The sequence below is a fragment of the Mobula hypostoma genome, chromosome 3 (genome assembly GCF_963921235.1).
Source record: "Mobula hypostoma chromosome 3, sMobHyp1.1, whole genome shotgun sequence".
In the NCBI taxonomy this organism is placed as follows: Eukaryota; Metazoa; Chordata; class Chondrichthyes; order Myliobatiformes; family Myliobatidae; genus Mobula; species Mobula hypostoma.
In genome coordinates, this window is record NC_086099.1 from 118,930,685 (window position 1) to 118,947,258 (window position 16,574).

At 39.4% G+C, this 16,574-nt stretch overlaps 1 protein-coding gene across 1 annotated transcript in view; it reads left to right on the forward strand.

The window, feature by feature from the left end:
- LOC134344218 (AT-rich interactive domain-containing protein 2-like) overlaps window positions 1-16,574 on the forward strand; it is a 378,430-nt gene that overhangs the window by 272,366 nt on the left and 89,490 nt on the right. Inside the window, exons 7-8 of the mRNA XM_063043648.1 lie at window positions 954-1,023; window positions 9,359-9,606. Of these exons, the coding sequence (XP_062899718.1) occupies window positions 954-1,023; window positions 9,359-9,606 (318 nt within the window). The remainder of the gene's footprint in view (window positions 1-953; window positions 1,024-9,358; window positions 9,607-16,574) is intronic.

Consider the following 16,574-nt stretch of genomic DNA (forward strand, 5'->3'; position numbering starts at 1 on the left):
TTAAATTCTGAATGGCTTTCCAAAAAGGATATTTTAGGCTTAGAGAAAGTTCAGTGAAGATTCACTAACTAGTTCCAAGGATAATGGATTTGTTGTAGGAGAGATTGAGCAGAGGTTAGAAGAATAAGAGAAGAGTTTATTGGAAGTTAGAATTATTGTAGGATACAGTAGACTGGATACAGGTCTATTGTCTTCTGTTATCAGATTCCTTCTTCAGCCATTTGCTTCCCCTAGCTATCACTTCTCTTATTATTCCTTACCCCGCCCCCTCCCACTCCCTCGCCCTCCTGCCTTCCCCCTCTAGATCCACCAATTACCTGCCAGCTCCTGCTTCTCCCTCTCCCGCTATTCTACTATTATTTTGGCCTGCCCCTTTCATTTCAGTCCTGATGAAGTATTGCGGCCCAAAACATCAACTGTTCATCTTCCTCCAGAGATGCTGCCTGGCCTGAGTTCCTCCTGAATTTTGTGTGTGCATCCAGATTTCTAGCATCTGCAGTCTCTCTGTGTCCCTTGTTATGAAGTTCACTCTGCCATCGAAATATGCAATTTGTTAAATTGTATCAAACCATTTAGTTTTTTTTTAAATGATAACTTTTTATAGTGAAATTTGTTCTATTAGTTATATTACATTTTACTTTGTTTACCCAATTTGGAGTTCTTTGCATTAAGCATGTGTACGGAAATGTGTAATTTTGTCACTTAGCTGAATGTTTAATATTATATATTTTTTAAGTACACGATACATTAAAGAATTTTTAAGAGGTCTGATTTTGGAAAACTAAATTTGCTTAAAGTTTAAGTTTCAATGTAAAACAAAGTTTTAAAAAGGAAATTTATAATGTAAACATTAATATATGAATGCATTCACTTTGGAAACTGAAATAGTTGGAATGATTTATATCTAACATGGTGGTATCCTGAAAATACTAAACTTAGAAAATTGTTAACAGTTTTGGAAAGATACTGTTGAAGACCAAGAAGTCCGGGAGCTCGTTGGAGATAAAAATCACAAATCTAAAGGTAAGACAGAGTTGATAAATAGCAATGGCGATGGCAAAAATAAACAGTTAAACAATACAGGTCAACAGTCCTAAAGGTTTATGAGCATTTGCTCAACAGTCTCTTGTGTTATAAGGTAAAAATTTTACTTGGAAATGAATCCTGTGTAGGAATGTATCTTACAAAATAGGAGACTTTAGAACTAGATCCATTAATGGAGAAAATCAGTTTAGAATGTGTTGGTTCAGGATCAGGATCAGGTTTAATATCTCTGGCATATGGGGTGTTAACTTTGCAGCAGCAGTACAATGCAATACATGATAATATAGAAGCTGTTCCTGAATTGTTGAGTGTGTGCCTTCAGGCTCCTGTACCCTCCTACCTGATGGTAACACTGAGAAGAGGGCATGTTATGTTGGTGGAGGTTCAAGAAGAGGCTTTTGCAATAACACCCTGCCTTGATGGGATGAAGGCTAAAAACAGTGGAGCAATATTTGAGAGGTATTAAGATATATTTTAGATCATAAGACATAGGAGCAGAATTAGGTCATTTTCCCACTGAGCCTGCTCTGCCATTTGATTGAAGCTGATTGATTTTCCTTCTCAACTCCATTCTTCTTGCCTTCTCCCCATAACCTTTGATGCTTTCCCTATATAAGGAAATCACGCTGACTTTGGCCTCCTTTATCACGTGCCTCCAAGTTCAATGAAACCTCATCCTTAATAATGGACTCCAACTTCTTCTCAATCATTGAAGTTGGACTACCTGGCATATAATTTCCTGCATTTTGCCTTCCTCCTTTCTTGAAGAGGGAAGTGACATTTGCAACTTTCCAGTCTTCCAGAACCATTCCAGAATTTAGTGATTCTTGAAAGATCATTACTAATGCCTCCACAATCTCTTTAGTTACCTCTTTTGAAACTCTCGGGTGTAGTCCACCTGGTCCAGGTGACTTATCCACCTTCAGACCCTCAGCGTCACAAGTAATTTCTCTTTAGTAATTGTGATTACACGTACTTCTGCCCCTGACACACTCAAATTTCTGGCATGCTGTGAGTGTCTTCCACAGTGAAGACTGACACAAAATATGTACTCAGTTTGTTCGCCATTTCTTTGGCCCCCATGCTTACCTCTCTGTCATCATATTCCAGTAATTTGAAGTTCACACTTAATTCTCTTGTGCACTTTATATATCTGAAAAAGCTTCTGGTATCCTCTTTTTATATTATTGGCTGACGTACTTCATATTTCATCTTTTCTCGCAGCATGGTAACATAACGCTTAGCGCTAAGCTTTCCAGCTTCAGTGATCAGAGTTCAATTCCCATCGTTGTCTGTAAGAAGTTTCACGCCATGGATGTTCTCTGCCTTAACTGTGCGAGTTTCCTATTGGTGCTCCAGTTGCTTCCCACATTGCAAAGACATAAGAATTATGATAAAGATGGATAAAGTTGGTGCAGGAAGCACATCCTTGTATTGTCTTGGACATTGATGCAAAAGTACATTTCACTCTAAGGTTCGATGTTTCAATGTACGTGTGAGAAATAATGGTAATCTATTGCTTTTTTAGTTACATTCTGTTTTTAAATCTTGCCAATCCTCACATTAATTTTCCAATTTTCACTTGCTTATCTTCACACCAATTTTTGCTGTATTATATACCCTCTTTTAGACCATAAGATATAGGAGCTGAAATAGGCCATTTGGCCCATTGAGTTTGCTCCGTCATTCAATCAATTCTTCCAGTCATCCCCACTCCCCTACCTTTTCCCTATACCCTTTGATGCCCTGGCTAATCAAGAACCTATCTGTCTCTGCCATAAATACATCCAAAGACTTAGCCTCCACAGCTGCTCATGGCAACAAATTCCACAGATTTACCACCCTGTGACTAAAGTAATTTCCCGCATCTCTGTTTTAAATGGACGTCCTTCAATCCTGAAGTCGTGCCCTCTTGTCCTAGACTCCCCTACTGTGAGAAATAACTTTGCCATATCTAATCTGTACAGGCCTTTTAACATTCTAAATGTTTCTAGGAGGTCCCCCCTCATTCTCCTGAACTCCAGAAAATACAGCCCAAGAGCTGGTAGACGTTCCTCATACGGTAACCTTTTCATTCCTGGAATCGTTCTGGTGAATCTTCTCTGAACTCTCTCCAAAGTCAGTATATCCTTTCTAAAATGAGACCAAAACTGCACACAATGCTCCATGTGTGGTCTCACGAGTGCCTTACAGAGCCTCAACATCACATCCCTGCTCTTATATTCTATAGTACCTCTAGAAATGAATGCCAACATTGCATTCACCTTCTTCACCATTGACTCAACTTGGAGGTTAACCTTTAAGGTATCCTGCACAAGGACTCCCAAGTCCCTTTGCATTTTGAATTCTCTCCCCATCTAAATAATAGTCTGCCCATTTATTTCTTCCACCAAAGTGCATGACCATATACTTTCCAACATTGTATTTCACTTGCCACTTCTTTGCCCATTCCCCTGAACTATCTAAGTCTCTCTGCAGGCTCGCTGTTTCCTCAACGCTACCCATTCCTCCACCTGTCTTTGTATCATCAGAAAATTTAGACACAAATCCATTAATCCCATAATCCAAATCATTGACATACATCGTAAAAAGCACTGATCCCTGTGGAACTCCACTGGTAACTGGCAGCCAGCCAGAATAAGATCCCTTTATTCCCACTTTCTGTTTTCTGCTGATCGGCCAATGCTCCACCCATGCTAGTAACTCCCCTGTAATTCCATGGGCTCCTATCTTGTTAAGCAGCCTCATGTGCGGCACCTTGTCAAAGACCTTCTGAAAATCCAAGTACACCACATCTACTGTATCCCCTTTGTCTACCCTGCTTCTTATGTCCTCAAAAAAATTGCAGCAGGTTAGTCAGGCAGGACTCTCCTTTCAGGAAACCATACTGTCTTTGGCCTATCTTGTGTCTCCAGGTGCTCCGTAATCTCATCCCTAACAATCGATTCCAAAAACTTCCCAATCACTGATATCAGGCTAACAGGTCTATAGTTTCTTTTCTGCTGCTTCCCATCCTTCTTAAATAGCAGAGGAACATTTGCAATTTTCCAGTCATCTGGTACAATGCCAGAATCTTATCCATTCTAGAACAATCATCGTTAATGCCTCCAATCTCTCTTTTACCCTTTATATGCTTAAAAAAGCTTTTAGTATCTTCTTTGATATTAGTCAGCTTCCTTCCTTTCTAATGACCTTCTTAGTTTCCTTCTGCAAGTTTTTAAAAGCTTCTCAATCCTCTCTCTTCCCACTAGCTTTGGCTTCCTTGTATGCCCTCTCTTTTGCTTTTACTTTGGCTCTGACTTCAGTTGTCAGCCATGGTAGTGTCCTTCTTCCATTCGAAAATTTCTTCTTATTTTGGAATGTATCTGTCTTGCACTTCACTTATTTTTTGCAGAAACTCCAGCCATTGCTGCTCTGCTGTCCTTCCTGCTAGCATCTCTTTCCAGTTCCCCTCATGCCATTGTAATTTCCCTTATTCCACTGAATTACTCACACATTTTGCTTTTATGGTGTCTTTTATTTGTCAGCCCCATTTGCTTCACTTTCCATTTAGAATGCTGCTGCTTTGAGAATGTACCAATCCTGTATCTTTTGAATTACTTCCAAAAACCTTGGCCTTTGCTGCTCTATTGTCATCATTGCTAGTGCTCTTTCCAGCCAACTTTGGCCAGCTTCTATATCATGCCTCTGTAGTTATCTTTACTCATATGTAATACTGACTCATATAATTTTAGCTTCTCCATCAAACTGCAGAGTGAATTCTATCTTACTACGATCTCTGCCTTGCAAAGGTTCTATTACCTTGGGCTCCCTAATCAAATCTGGTTCATTACAAAACACTCTATCTATTTTTGCCTTTTCTCTAGTGGGCTCAACCATAACCTGCTCTAAAAAGCCATCTCATAGACATTGTACAAATTCCTTCTCTTGGGATCTAGCATCAAATTGACTTTTAAGAACCTACCTGCATACTGAAATCCTCTATATCCTTCATAATATTACCCTTTTTACATGTCTTTTCTATCTCCTCTCGTAAATTCTACTCCATCTCCTGGCTACTGTTCAGAGGGCTGTATATAACACCCATCAGGGTCTTTTTACCCTTGTGGTTTCTTAACTCTATACCGACAAGGAGTCTACATGGTCTGATCTTGTGCCACTTCTTTCTAAGGAATTGATTTCAGTTTTTACCAGCAAACCTTCCTGCCTACCTGCCTGTCCTTTGAATGCAATGTGTGTCCTTGGATGTTAAGGTCTCAGCTGTAATCTTCTTTCAACCACAATTCTGTGATTCCCACAACATCATACTTGCCAATTTCTATCTGTGGTACAAGATATCTACCTTATTCTGTATACTGTGTGCATTTAAGTGTAACACTTTCACCCCTGTATTTACCACCCTTCTTTTCAATTTTGTCTCCAGTTGCCTGAATTAAATTTTATACCTTTCTAAACTTTTTTGTCTTTATTCTAGAAACTTTAGTAACCTGTCCTGCACTCTCCTTCCCTTTTACTTTATCCATATTTTTCAAAGCTGTTGAACTCACCACTCCTAATATTTAGTTTAAAGCCCTATCCAAACCACTGATTATGTGATTCACCAGTACCCTGATCCCGCATAGTTCAGGTAGAGTCTGTCCCATCGGAACAGCTCCCTTCTTCCCCACTACTGGTGCCAGTGTGCCATGAATTCGAACTCACTTCTACCAGACCAATCTTTGAACCATGCACTTAGCTCTCTGATTTTATTAACCCTGTGCCAATTTGCATAATACAGAGATGATTAATTTTCTGGGTCTGCACCTTAATTTGCCCCTATCTGCTCAAATTCCCTCAGCAGAACCTCTTTCCTTGTTCTACCTACATCGTTGAAACAATGCAATTGGATCTTCCCCCAAATCCTCTGTAGGTCAGATGAAATGTTCTGAACCCGGGTACCAGACAGGCAACACAGCCTTCGGGACTCTCGATCCTTGCAACAGAGAATTGTCTCTCTTTTCCTGACTACTATCCCCAGTTACAACTACATTTTTCTTCTCTCCTCCCTCTTGAATGGCTCCCTGAACCCTGGTACCATGGTTTAGTTGTTCATTCTTTCTAGAGCCACCACTCTCATCCTCACAGGAAGAAGCAAACTCAGAACTGCCGAACAAGCTCAAGGGCTGAGGTTTCTCTGGTATTACCTCTTGGATCCACCCACCTGCTTCACTTGCAGTCAGCCCTCTTGTTCCTGGCCACAGACTGAATTTGAAGCAGTTAATCTCATGATTGTGACTGCCTTTCTGGACTAATTAGGCGAAACAAGAAAATTGGAGTCATTTTATGTTAAGAATGAAATGAATGCTGAATTTTGTTTGAAAAATGTAAATTGTAGCAGATGTAGCATGGTAGCTCCACCTATTGACAGAAAGCCGCAGAGCATTTTAAAATTAGAAAGAAAGGGAAAAGATTATGGTTAACATTATAGCACTCAGCATCAGAAACAATGTGTTTAATCTCATTAATATTTTAAGTATGATTACATGTTGAAAAATTGATTTAGGTTTCATAAAATTTATATTTATTTTTGTAGCCATATATTAATCAGTCTTGTATAGGTATTGCTTATTAAATAGAGATTCTGCTAGACATATTTATATTCTGGAAGGTGCTCCAAATTATATTGAAACAGTTGGTGCCAGTTGTTTGTACAGAATGAGTTTTGTAACACTGGTAGTAGTAAAGGGCCTGTGTACTTCATAAGCCACAATTGTAGCAGTCCTTTGTTCAACCTGCTGCTTGATTCGTTGTTCAGTGCGAGTGAAGTTGGAGCTGAAGAGCTTATCCACCTTTGATAATTTATCTTTCTTAGAAAAATTATCAAATGTTCATTCCAATGAGCATTTTCTACCTGAGAGGACAAATGGCTTAATGACAATATTTGTGTTATACCTACTACTTGGAGATATCTGAATGAACAGATGCCATGAAGATCAGTGGGATGATAATATGAAGGGGTAGACTTGGGCTACAAAGTGATTATTGATGTATTGGTGAAATGGGCTGAGAAATGGCAGTTGGAATTTAATTCTGATAAATATGAGTGATAGATTTTGGGAGTACTAATGAGGCTAGGACATACATCATAAGTAGAAAGACTAAGGGCCTAGGAAGTATAGAGGAACAAAGGGACGTTGACATACAAGTCCAGAATTCCTTGAAGGTGGCAGCACAGATAGGTAACCTAGTTAAGAAGACGTGGGGTTCTGGACTTCCTTACTTGGGGCATAGAATAAATTAATAGGAAGATTATGCTCTAACTTTATAAAACGTGGGTTAAACCTCAAAGTTCAACTTAAATTTATTATCAAAGTACATAAATGTCACCATATACAATGTTGAAATTCATTTTCTTGCAGGCATATTCAATAAATCCATAATAGAATCAATGAAATATTGCACTTAGTTGGACATTCAGCCCGTGTGCAAAGAACAACAAACTGTGCAAATACAAAAAGAAAGAAATAATAGTAATAAATAAGCAATAAATATCGAGAACATGAGAGTGCTTGAAAGTGACTCAGTAGGTTGTGGGAACATTTCAATGATGGGGCAAGTGAAGCTGAGTGAAGTTATCCCCTTTGTTTACGAGCTTGATGGTTCAGGGGTAATAACCGTTCTTAAATCTAGTAGTGTGAGTTGTGAGGCTCCTGTACCTTCTTCCTAATGGCAGCAGTGTGAAGAGAGATTGACTTGGATGGTGGGTCCCTGATGATGCCCTCCTGGGGCAACCTTTCTTGTAGATGTGCTCAATGGTGGGGAGGACTATACCTATGATGAACTGAGCCCTATCCATTACTTTTTGTAGGATTTTCCATTCAAGGGCATTGGTGTTATCATATCGGGCTGTGATTCGGTGAGCCGGTCAATATACTCGCCACCACACATCTGTAGAAGTTTGTCAAAGCTTTAGGCTTCAGTTGGGGACAGTATGCAATTCTGGTCACCGCACTATAGGAAGCAAGTGATAGCGCTGGAATGTGTGCAATGAAGATACACTATTAAGTTATCTGGAATGGAGTGTTTTAGTTACAAGGAGTGACCAGAGAGGTCGTTTGTTTTCCCTAGATGGAGGAGGTTAAAAGGGGACATGATAGAGGCATATAAAAATAATAGGGGCATACATCAAGTATACTGTGGGATTTTTTTTGCCATTATCAGAGGTGAATATAACTAAAAGATAAAGCGTTAATATAAAGGGTAAGATCTTTATAGGTGATCTGAGGGGGAGGTTTTCAGCCCGAAAGTGGTAAGAATCTGGAATGCACTGCCAGAGTGGGTGATGGAATAAGAGTTGCTGACAGTTTACAAGTGGCCAAAGAGCATTTAAATTGCCTAGGCAGAGAAGGCTATGGAACAAATGCTGAAAGATGGGATTACTGTGAATGAGTGCCCACTGGTCAGTGTGGACTTGGGGCTGACTGACCTGTTTCCCTGCTGTATGACTCGTGAAAGATAGCCACTCTGCATCTCCCTTTTCCCTTCTCTGTGGAAAGTGTTTGGATGTAACTTGATGACCTGATATGACTGATATTGTGAAGTGTTGCTGTGTTTAGAAGCATACATCTACAATACAGAGTGGCGCTATACAATATTTACACTTCTATCAATTTTTACACTTTGCATGTGTTAGGCATGTGGATAGGATGTTAGCTATTCAAGACTGATCAGCTCCAGTGCAAGCTGCTAATTCAGTATAGTCCTAATTACATCCATTATTCTCTGAAATTAAAAATGCTAAATCTTAAGAGAAGGTTCAAATTGAACTAAAAGAAAGTATAGACAAGATTTTTTCCCTCATTTTCTGTATGTTTGGTTTAGAATTAGAACTGTATATGGTTAACACGTAGGTCCTTCTGCCAGTCGTATCTGTCAGACTCTGTGCAATCAATCGCCCTTTATGTTACTGCTCTTTTTGGCATGTATCTCCCTCGATGAAAATAATTTGTACATTTACTACATAATAGGAAATTGTAACTGATTCCATAAAATTGACATGGTGTACTTTATTGGCTTTTGTTTGTAAGTGAGTTAAAAGAACAAATATTAAATGTATTGTGATAATTCCCCATAATGGGATGTATAGTATTTAAATTGTTTTAACACCTTTTTTTAAATCATTTGTGTTGTGGTAATGAAAGAATAATATAATTTTATATTCGAATTAATGCTCCTTAGCAAAGATGTCAAAATATTTATTTCATACTGTTCAATAATGGCCTTGGATGTCAAAATGATGGAAAAAACTTTGTTCCATTGTTTGCCTCAATACTAGAAGCTGCTAGCGATGATGGACGGGACTCTGTCTTGTTCCACCCTCCACAGAAATTGGGTATCAATGACCTGGAAGGACAAAGGGTGTTGCAGATAGCTGTTATTATCCACAATTTGTCCATGGAAGAAGGGAATGCCAAGTTACTAGCTAACCGAACGTGCCTGAGGTTTCTGCTGCTATGTGCTCACAGTAAACACGTATCACTTAAGCAAATGGGATTGGATACATTGGGAAATGTAATGGCAGAGGTAAGATTTTTCTCAAAAATTTCATTAGTAGATGGAGCTGCTCCATGTTGAATATGTTGCAATTGTAGAATGTGAATGTTAATTATTGTTTGGGCCTCAAAATATCTCTCTCTATTTTTTTGAGCCCCAGAAATATTTGCATTTGTGCTACATAACAAATAGACTAACATTGGAAATGATGGATTATTTAAGCTGAACATTTGCATGAAGCAGCATTTGATGGGCAAATTGATTCTATCACCACCATTTATTTGATTTCCTGATAAAATAGTGAAAGATGTTGAGATACCAGTGTACTAACTTCTCAATACTTATAATATGGTCAATCCACATCCAAGTTTTTCACATTAGGGTGAGGAAGATGATTTAAATAATTTGGATAACTAAGGACATTAGTTATCTTTAATTTGTTAATTTGAAGAAAAACTTTTACCATGGTGAGGCAGTGATAAGAATTTTAATGTTTTGTGTTTCACAAATCATCTGTTAGGTTTCTGATCTCTAAATTACTTTAATTAGAGAGCATTTGAGGTAATTTGCATTTAAGATTCTTCAATTAATTGAATTCATCCATAGAACACAGATTTCTGAGTATGGCATTGCATATGGTTGGTTTTCCTGGGGAGAAATGAGCTTCCTGTATGTTATAAAGAAGAGAAAATCTGCAGATGCTGGAAAACCAAGTAACATACACAAAATGCTGGAGGAACTCAGCAGGCTAGGCAGCATCTATGGAAAAGTGTGTTTTCAACTTTGACAATACTCTTCTCCATAGATGCTGCCTGGCCTGCTTAGTTCCTCCAGCATTTTATGTCACACCAGCTTGAAGCATCGGAGGTTAAACAGCTCAAGCATATAAACATGAGTTAGACTGTCTTTGCTCATATGAACTCAATAGTGAGTTGTTGCCAATATCATTGACAACTCAACAGGCCAATGCACTGATCGACAGTGCCATAGTAGGATTGGATGCCAACCTTCATGAGATGCTAAGCAAGAACAGTCTATAAAACAACTATACTGTGGGTAGTTATGCAGAATAGATGATAACAATCCCCTAATATACTTTACAATTTTTGCGGTTGAAAGTTTTAAGCAAAAATACTTGGGTGCATAAGTTAAATTTTCAGTAAGTGGCAGACTACAACTGAGTTTGCAGATACACAAGTCTGCAGATGTAGGCACTTGCTATTTTCCTGCATGTGATGATCAAGAAGTGCATGCAAACAATGTGTAGTTTTCATCAGCCTAAGCTTTCAGTCTCTTGGTGACAGCTGACCAGCTGAAAGAATAGAAATTTCCACTTGTAAGTGAGGCAAACCTCATTTGTATGGCAAGTTTCAACAGTTTGGGACATTCCAAACTGCAATACAGGATTTTCTCGGAGTAGTTGGTGCTCTTATGTGGCTATTGATTGAGCACTGGCACCACCGAGGAAATGAAATTCCACCAGTAACTTGATATAATATTTGGTAAATAACCATACAAAAATTGAATGAGTAGTGAGAGGAATTCACAATGTGATAGAGCATAGAACAGTATAGCATAGGAACAGGCCCTTTGGCTACAATATTGTACCAAACCAATTAAATTAGTAATCAAAAGTCCAATTAAGCTAGTCCCTTCTGTCTGCACAATGTCCATATCTTTCCATTTTCCTGATATTCATGTGCCTATCTAAAGAATTTTTTAAAATTCTTAATGTATCTGCCTCTACCATCACCCCAGGCAGTGTATTCCAGGCACCAACCATTCTCTGTAATAAACTTTGCCCCTCACATTTCTTTTAAAATTACCTTCTCACCTTAAATGCATTCCCTTTGGTATTACACATTTCAACCCTGGAAAAAAAGATACTGTGTGTCTACTCTATGCTTCACATGATCTTACAAGCATCTGTCAGTACCTCCCCTCTGCCATGGATGCTCCAGAGAAGTCAACTCAAGTTTGTCCAATCTCTCGATTTAACACATGCCCTCTAGTCTAGGCAACATTGTGGTGAACTTCTTGTTCACTATCTCCGAAGCTCAACATCTTTCCCATAATGGGGCGATCAGAGCTGTGTGCTATGCTCCAGATACAGCCTAACTAGAGTTTTATGAAGCTGCAACATAACTTCCCGACTTTTGAACTCAATGCCTTGACTAATTAAAGGGAAGCATGCCATAGGTCTTCTTAACCAGTCTATCAACCTGTGCAGGAACTTTCTGGGACGTATGAACTTGGACACCCAAGAACCCTCTGCTCATCAACATTGTTAAAGGTCTTTACATTTGACCTACCAAGCTGCAACAACTTACATTTGACCCGGCTGAACTCCATCTGCCATTTTCCACCGATATCTGCAACTGATATATCCCGCTGTGTTCTTTCCTAATCTTCCTACCATCAATTGTTATATCATCTGCAAACATACCAACCCACCCATCTACATTTTTATTTATAAACATCACAGACAGTAATGGTCCCATTACAAATCCTTGCAGAACACCACTAATGACAGACCTCAAGCTAGAATAAGTCCCTTTGATCTGTCTGAGCCTCTGGCAATGATCTTTGCATCATCAGTGGGGACGGGAGAGTTCCAGAGGATTGGAGGGTTGCAGATGTTGTTTCCTTATTCAAGAAAGGGAGTAGAGACCAGTGTGTCTTACTTCAGTGGTTGGTAAGTTGATGGAGAAGATCCTGAGAGGCAGGACTTATGAACATTTGGAGAGGCATAATATGATTAGGAATAGTCAGCATGGCTTTATCAAAGGCAGGTTGTGCTTGACGAGCCTAATTGAATTTTTTGAGGATGTGACTAAACACATTGTTGAAGGTAGAGCAGCAGATATAGTGTATATGGATTTCAGCAAGGCATTTGACAAGGTACCCCATGCAAGGCTTATTGAGAAAGTAAGGAGGCATGGGATCCAAGGGGACATTGCTTTGTGGATCCAGAACTGGCTTGCCCACAGAAGGCAAAGAGTGGTTGTAGACGGGTCATACTCTGCATGGACACCAGTGACCAGTGGTTTGCCTCAGGAATCTGTTTTGGGACCCCTACTCTTCATGATTTTTATAAATGACATGGATGAGGAAGTGGGGGGATGGGTTAGTAAATTTGCTGATGACACAAAGGTTGGGGGTGTTGTGGATAGTGTGGAGGGCTGTCAGAGATTACAGCGGGACATTGATAGGATGCAAATCTGGGCTGAGAAGTGGCAGATGGAGTTCAACACAGATAAGTGTGAGGTGGCTCATTTTGGTAGGCCAAGTATGATGGCAGAATATAGTATTAATGGTAAGACTCTTGGCAGTGTGGAGGATCAGAGGGATCTTGGGATCCAAGTTCATAGGATACTCAAAGCAGCTGCGCAGGTTGACTCTGTGGTTAAGAAGGCATACAGTGTATTGGCCTTCATCAACACTAGGATTGAGTTCAAGAGCTGAGAAGTAATGTTACAGCTATATAGGACCCTGGTCAGACCTCACTTGGAGTACTGTGCTCAGTTCTGGTCACCTCACTACAGAAAGGATGTGGAAGCTATAGAAAGGGTGCAGAGGAAATTTACAAGGATGTTGCCTGGATTGGGGAGCATTACTTATGAGAATAGGTTGAGTGAACTTGGCCTTTTCTCCTTGGAGCGACGGAGGATGACAAGTGACCTGATAGAGATGTATAAGATGATGAGAGGCATTGATTGTGTAGATAGTCAGAGGCTTTTTCCCAGGGCTGAAATGACTAACACGAGAGGTCTCAGTTTTAAGGTGCTTGGAAGTAGGTACAGAGGATATATCCAGGGTAAGTTTCTTACGTAGAGAGTGGTGAGTGCCTGGAATGAGCTGCCAGCGACAGTGGAGGAGTTGGATACAAAAGGGTCTTTTAAGAGACTCTTGGATAGGTACATGGAGCTTAGAAAAATAGAGGGCCGTGGGTAACCCTAGGTAATTACTAAAGTATGTACATGTTTGGCAGAACATTGTGGGCTGAAGACCTGTATTGTGCTGTAGGTTTTCTATGTTTCTGTTCTAAGCAAACAACTAATTCACCATGGATCCCATGTATGTTAATCTTCTGGATGAGCACCTATGAGGGACCTTGTCAGAATCCATGTAGCTTCATCAATCCACTTTGTCACCTTGTCAAACAGCTCAATCAAGTTGGTAAGATGTTACTTGCCCTGCACTAATCCATGCTGGATCTCCTAATTGGGCCAATGTTTTCCAAATGTTCATAAATCCTATCCCTATGAATTCTCTCCAGTAACTCCCCTACCATTGATGTGAGACTCAGAATGACGTGATGCTACAGAAGCATGGTGTAATTATCAATGGCTAAAAGGGATTGGGTGAAACTCCAGTGCTGCTGTTGTGATGCAAACTACAATTGGTACTCAAAGTCATGTACGTTTGTAAAATTCTCATCCTATCATATTTAGCAGATTATAATTTTTTTTAGATTATGAGGACACTCAGTCCTCATTTATTGTCATTTAGAAATGCATGCATTAAGAAATGATACAATGTTCCTCCAGAGTGATATCACAAAAAAAACAGGACTAACCAAAGACTAACACTGACAAGACCACATAACTATAACATATAGTTACAGCGGTGCAAAGCAATACCATAATTTGATAAAGAGCAGACCATGGGCATGGTAATATTTCATTGTTGTGTTTCAATAACCTGGAAACCTGTATGCATTTTGTTCACTTGGGACACATTGTTTTAATGTGGAAAATTTTGAATGATAATTTCAATTAACGTATTCCAAATACATTTAACATCTAATAATCCACTGTCTAGATATATAGAAATGCTAGTGGCTTGCTATCTGGCTCACTGGACTCCATATCCTGTATTCCCCTTGAAGCTCACTGGGACCACATTTTCTGCACTTCTTTGTATTTACATCAGGTTCACTGGAAAGTTTACTATGCTATTTTATAGCATCTTAGAAAGAGAGAATTTCAAGTATATTGAGTAAATAATAGGAGAACTATCCAACTTGCCAGAAATTCTGCTAATGTGGTGCTATAAAGTTTCCAAGAGAGTAAGATTATGGAGATTTACTGTGGAAAATTTGCTGCAACTTTTTTAAAATGCCAGAACATTGTTATTTCTTCCAACTGTCCTATTTCCGACCGAGAGTTCTGATCTAGTTTGAAGGCAGTGCCCAAAGGGGCAATCTGCAGTAATAGAGAAGAAAACAGTAAATTTTATGTTGTTAAAAAAACTATATAAGAAGAACAGGCCTTTCAGCCCACCACATCTACCATCATGCTTAATAATAATACAGTGCCTATATTAAAAAAATTCAATTCTCCCCCCCCCCCCCCCGGAAGTTTTCATGTTTTATTGTTTTACGACATTGAAACACAGTGGATTTAATTTGCCTTTTTTTGACACCGATCAACAGAAAAGGACTCTTTCCTGTCAAAGTGAAAGGAGATTGCTACAAAGTGATCTAAATTAATTTTCAATATAAAACACCAAATAATTGATTGCATATGTATACCCCTCCCTTTTAATATGACACACCGTTCTCACTAATGCACCCAATTGGTTTTAGAAATCACACAATTAGTTAAATAGAGATCACCGTGTACAGTCAAGGTGCTTCAATAGATTGTAGTAAAAATACACCTGTATCTGGGAGTTCCAACTGCTGGTGAGTCAGTATACTGGCCAAACCTACACCATGAAAACACAAAAATACTCCAAGCAACTCTGCGAAACGGTTATTGAAAAGCACAAGTCAGGAGATGAATACAAGAAAATTTCCAAGTCACTTAAAATCCCTTAGAGTGCAGTTAAGTCAGTCAACAAGAAATGGAAAGAATGTGGCACAGCTGTTAATCTGCCTAGAGCAGGCTGCCCTCAAGAACTGAGGGACTGTACAAGAAGGGGACCATTGAGGGCGGCCACCAAGAGACCAATGACAGCACTGAAGGAGGTTTAGGGCTGAGATGGGAGAGACTGAGAGTACAACAATTGTTGGCCGAGTGTTTCACCAGTTGTAGCTTTATGGGAGAGCGGCAAAAAGAAAGCCACTGTTGAAGAGAAGCTCCCCTGAAATCTCAACTAGAGCTTGCCAGAAGCATGTGGGGGACTGAAGTCAGCTGGAAGAAGGTTCTATGGTCTGACAAAACCAAAATTGAGCTTTTTCACCACCAGACTAAATGCTATGTTTGGCACATCATCAAAAACATAGCGTCACCACAGTGAAGCATGGTGGTGGCAGCATCATGCTGTGTGGATGCTTCACTGCAGCAGGCCCTGAAAGGCTTGTGAAGTTAGAAGGTAAAGTGAATGCAGCAAAATACAAGGAAATCCTGGAGGAAAAGCTGATGCAGTCTGCAAGAGAAAGGTGACTTGGGAGAAGATTTTTTTTCCAGCAAGTCAATGACCCCATGCATAGTGCCAAAGTGACACATGAATTGCTTAAAAACAACAAAGTTAATGTCCTGGAGTGGGTAAGTCAGAGTCCAGACCTCAATCCAATTGAGAATTTGTGGCTGGACTTGAAAAGGGCTGTTCACTCAAGATCCCCATGCAATTTGACAGAGCTTGAGCAGTTTTGTAAAGAAAGATGGGGAAAAATGCAATGTCCAGATGTGTAAAGTTGTTGTAGCGACCTAACTACACAGACTCAAGGTTGCAATTGCTGCCAAAGGTGCATCTACTAAATACTGATTGGAAAGGGGTGAATTTTTATGCAATCAATATTTTGTGTTTTATATTTGTAATTAATTTACATCACTTTGTAGTGATCTGTTTTCATTTTGGCATGAAGGAGTCGTTTTCTGTTGATCAGTGTCAAAAAAAGCCATATTAAATCCACTGTGATTCAATGTTGTAAAACATTAAAACATGAAAACTTCCGGGGGTGGGGGATGAATTCTTTTTATAGACACTGTGCTCCCACTTGCCTGCATTAAACCCATATCCCTCAATCCCAAGTACCTGTACAGCTGTCT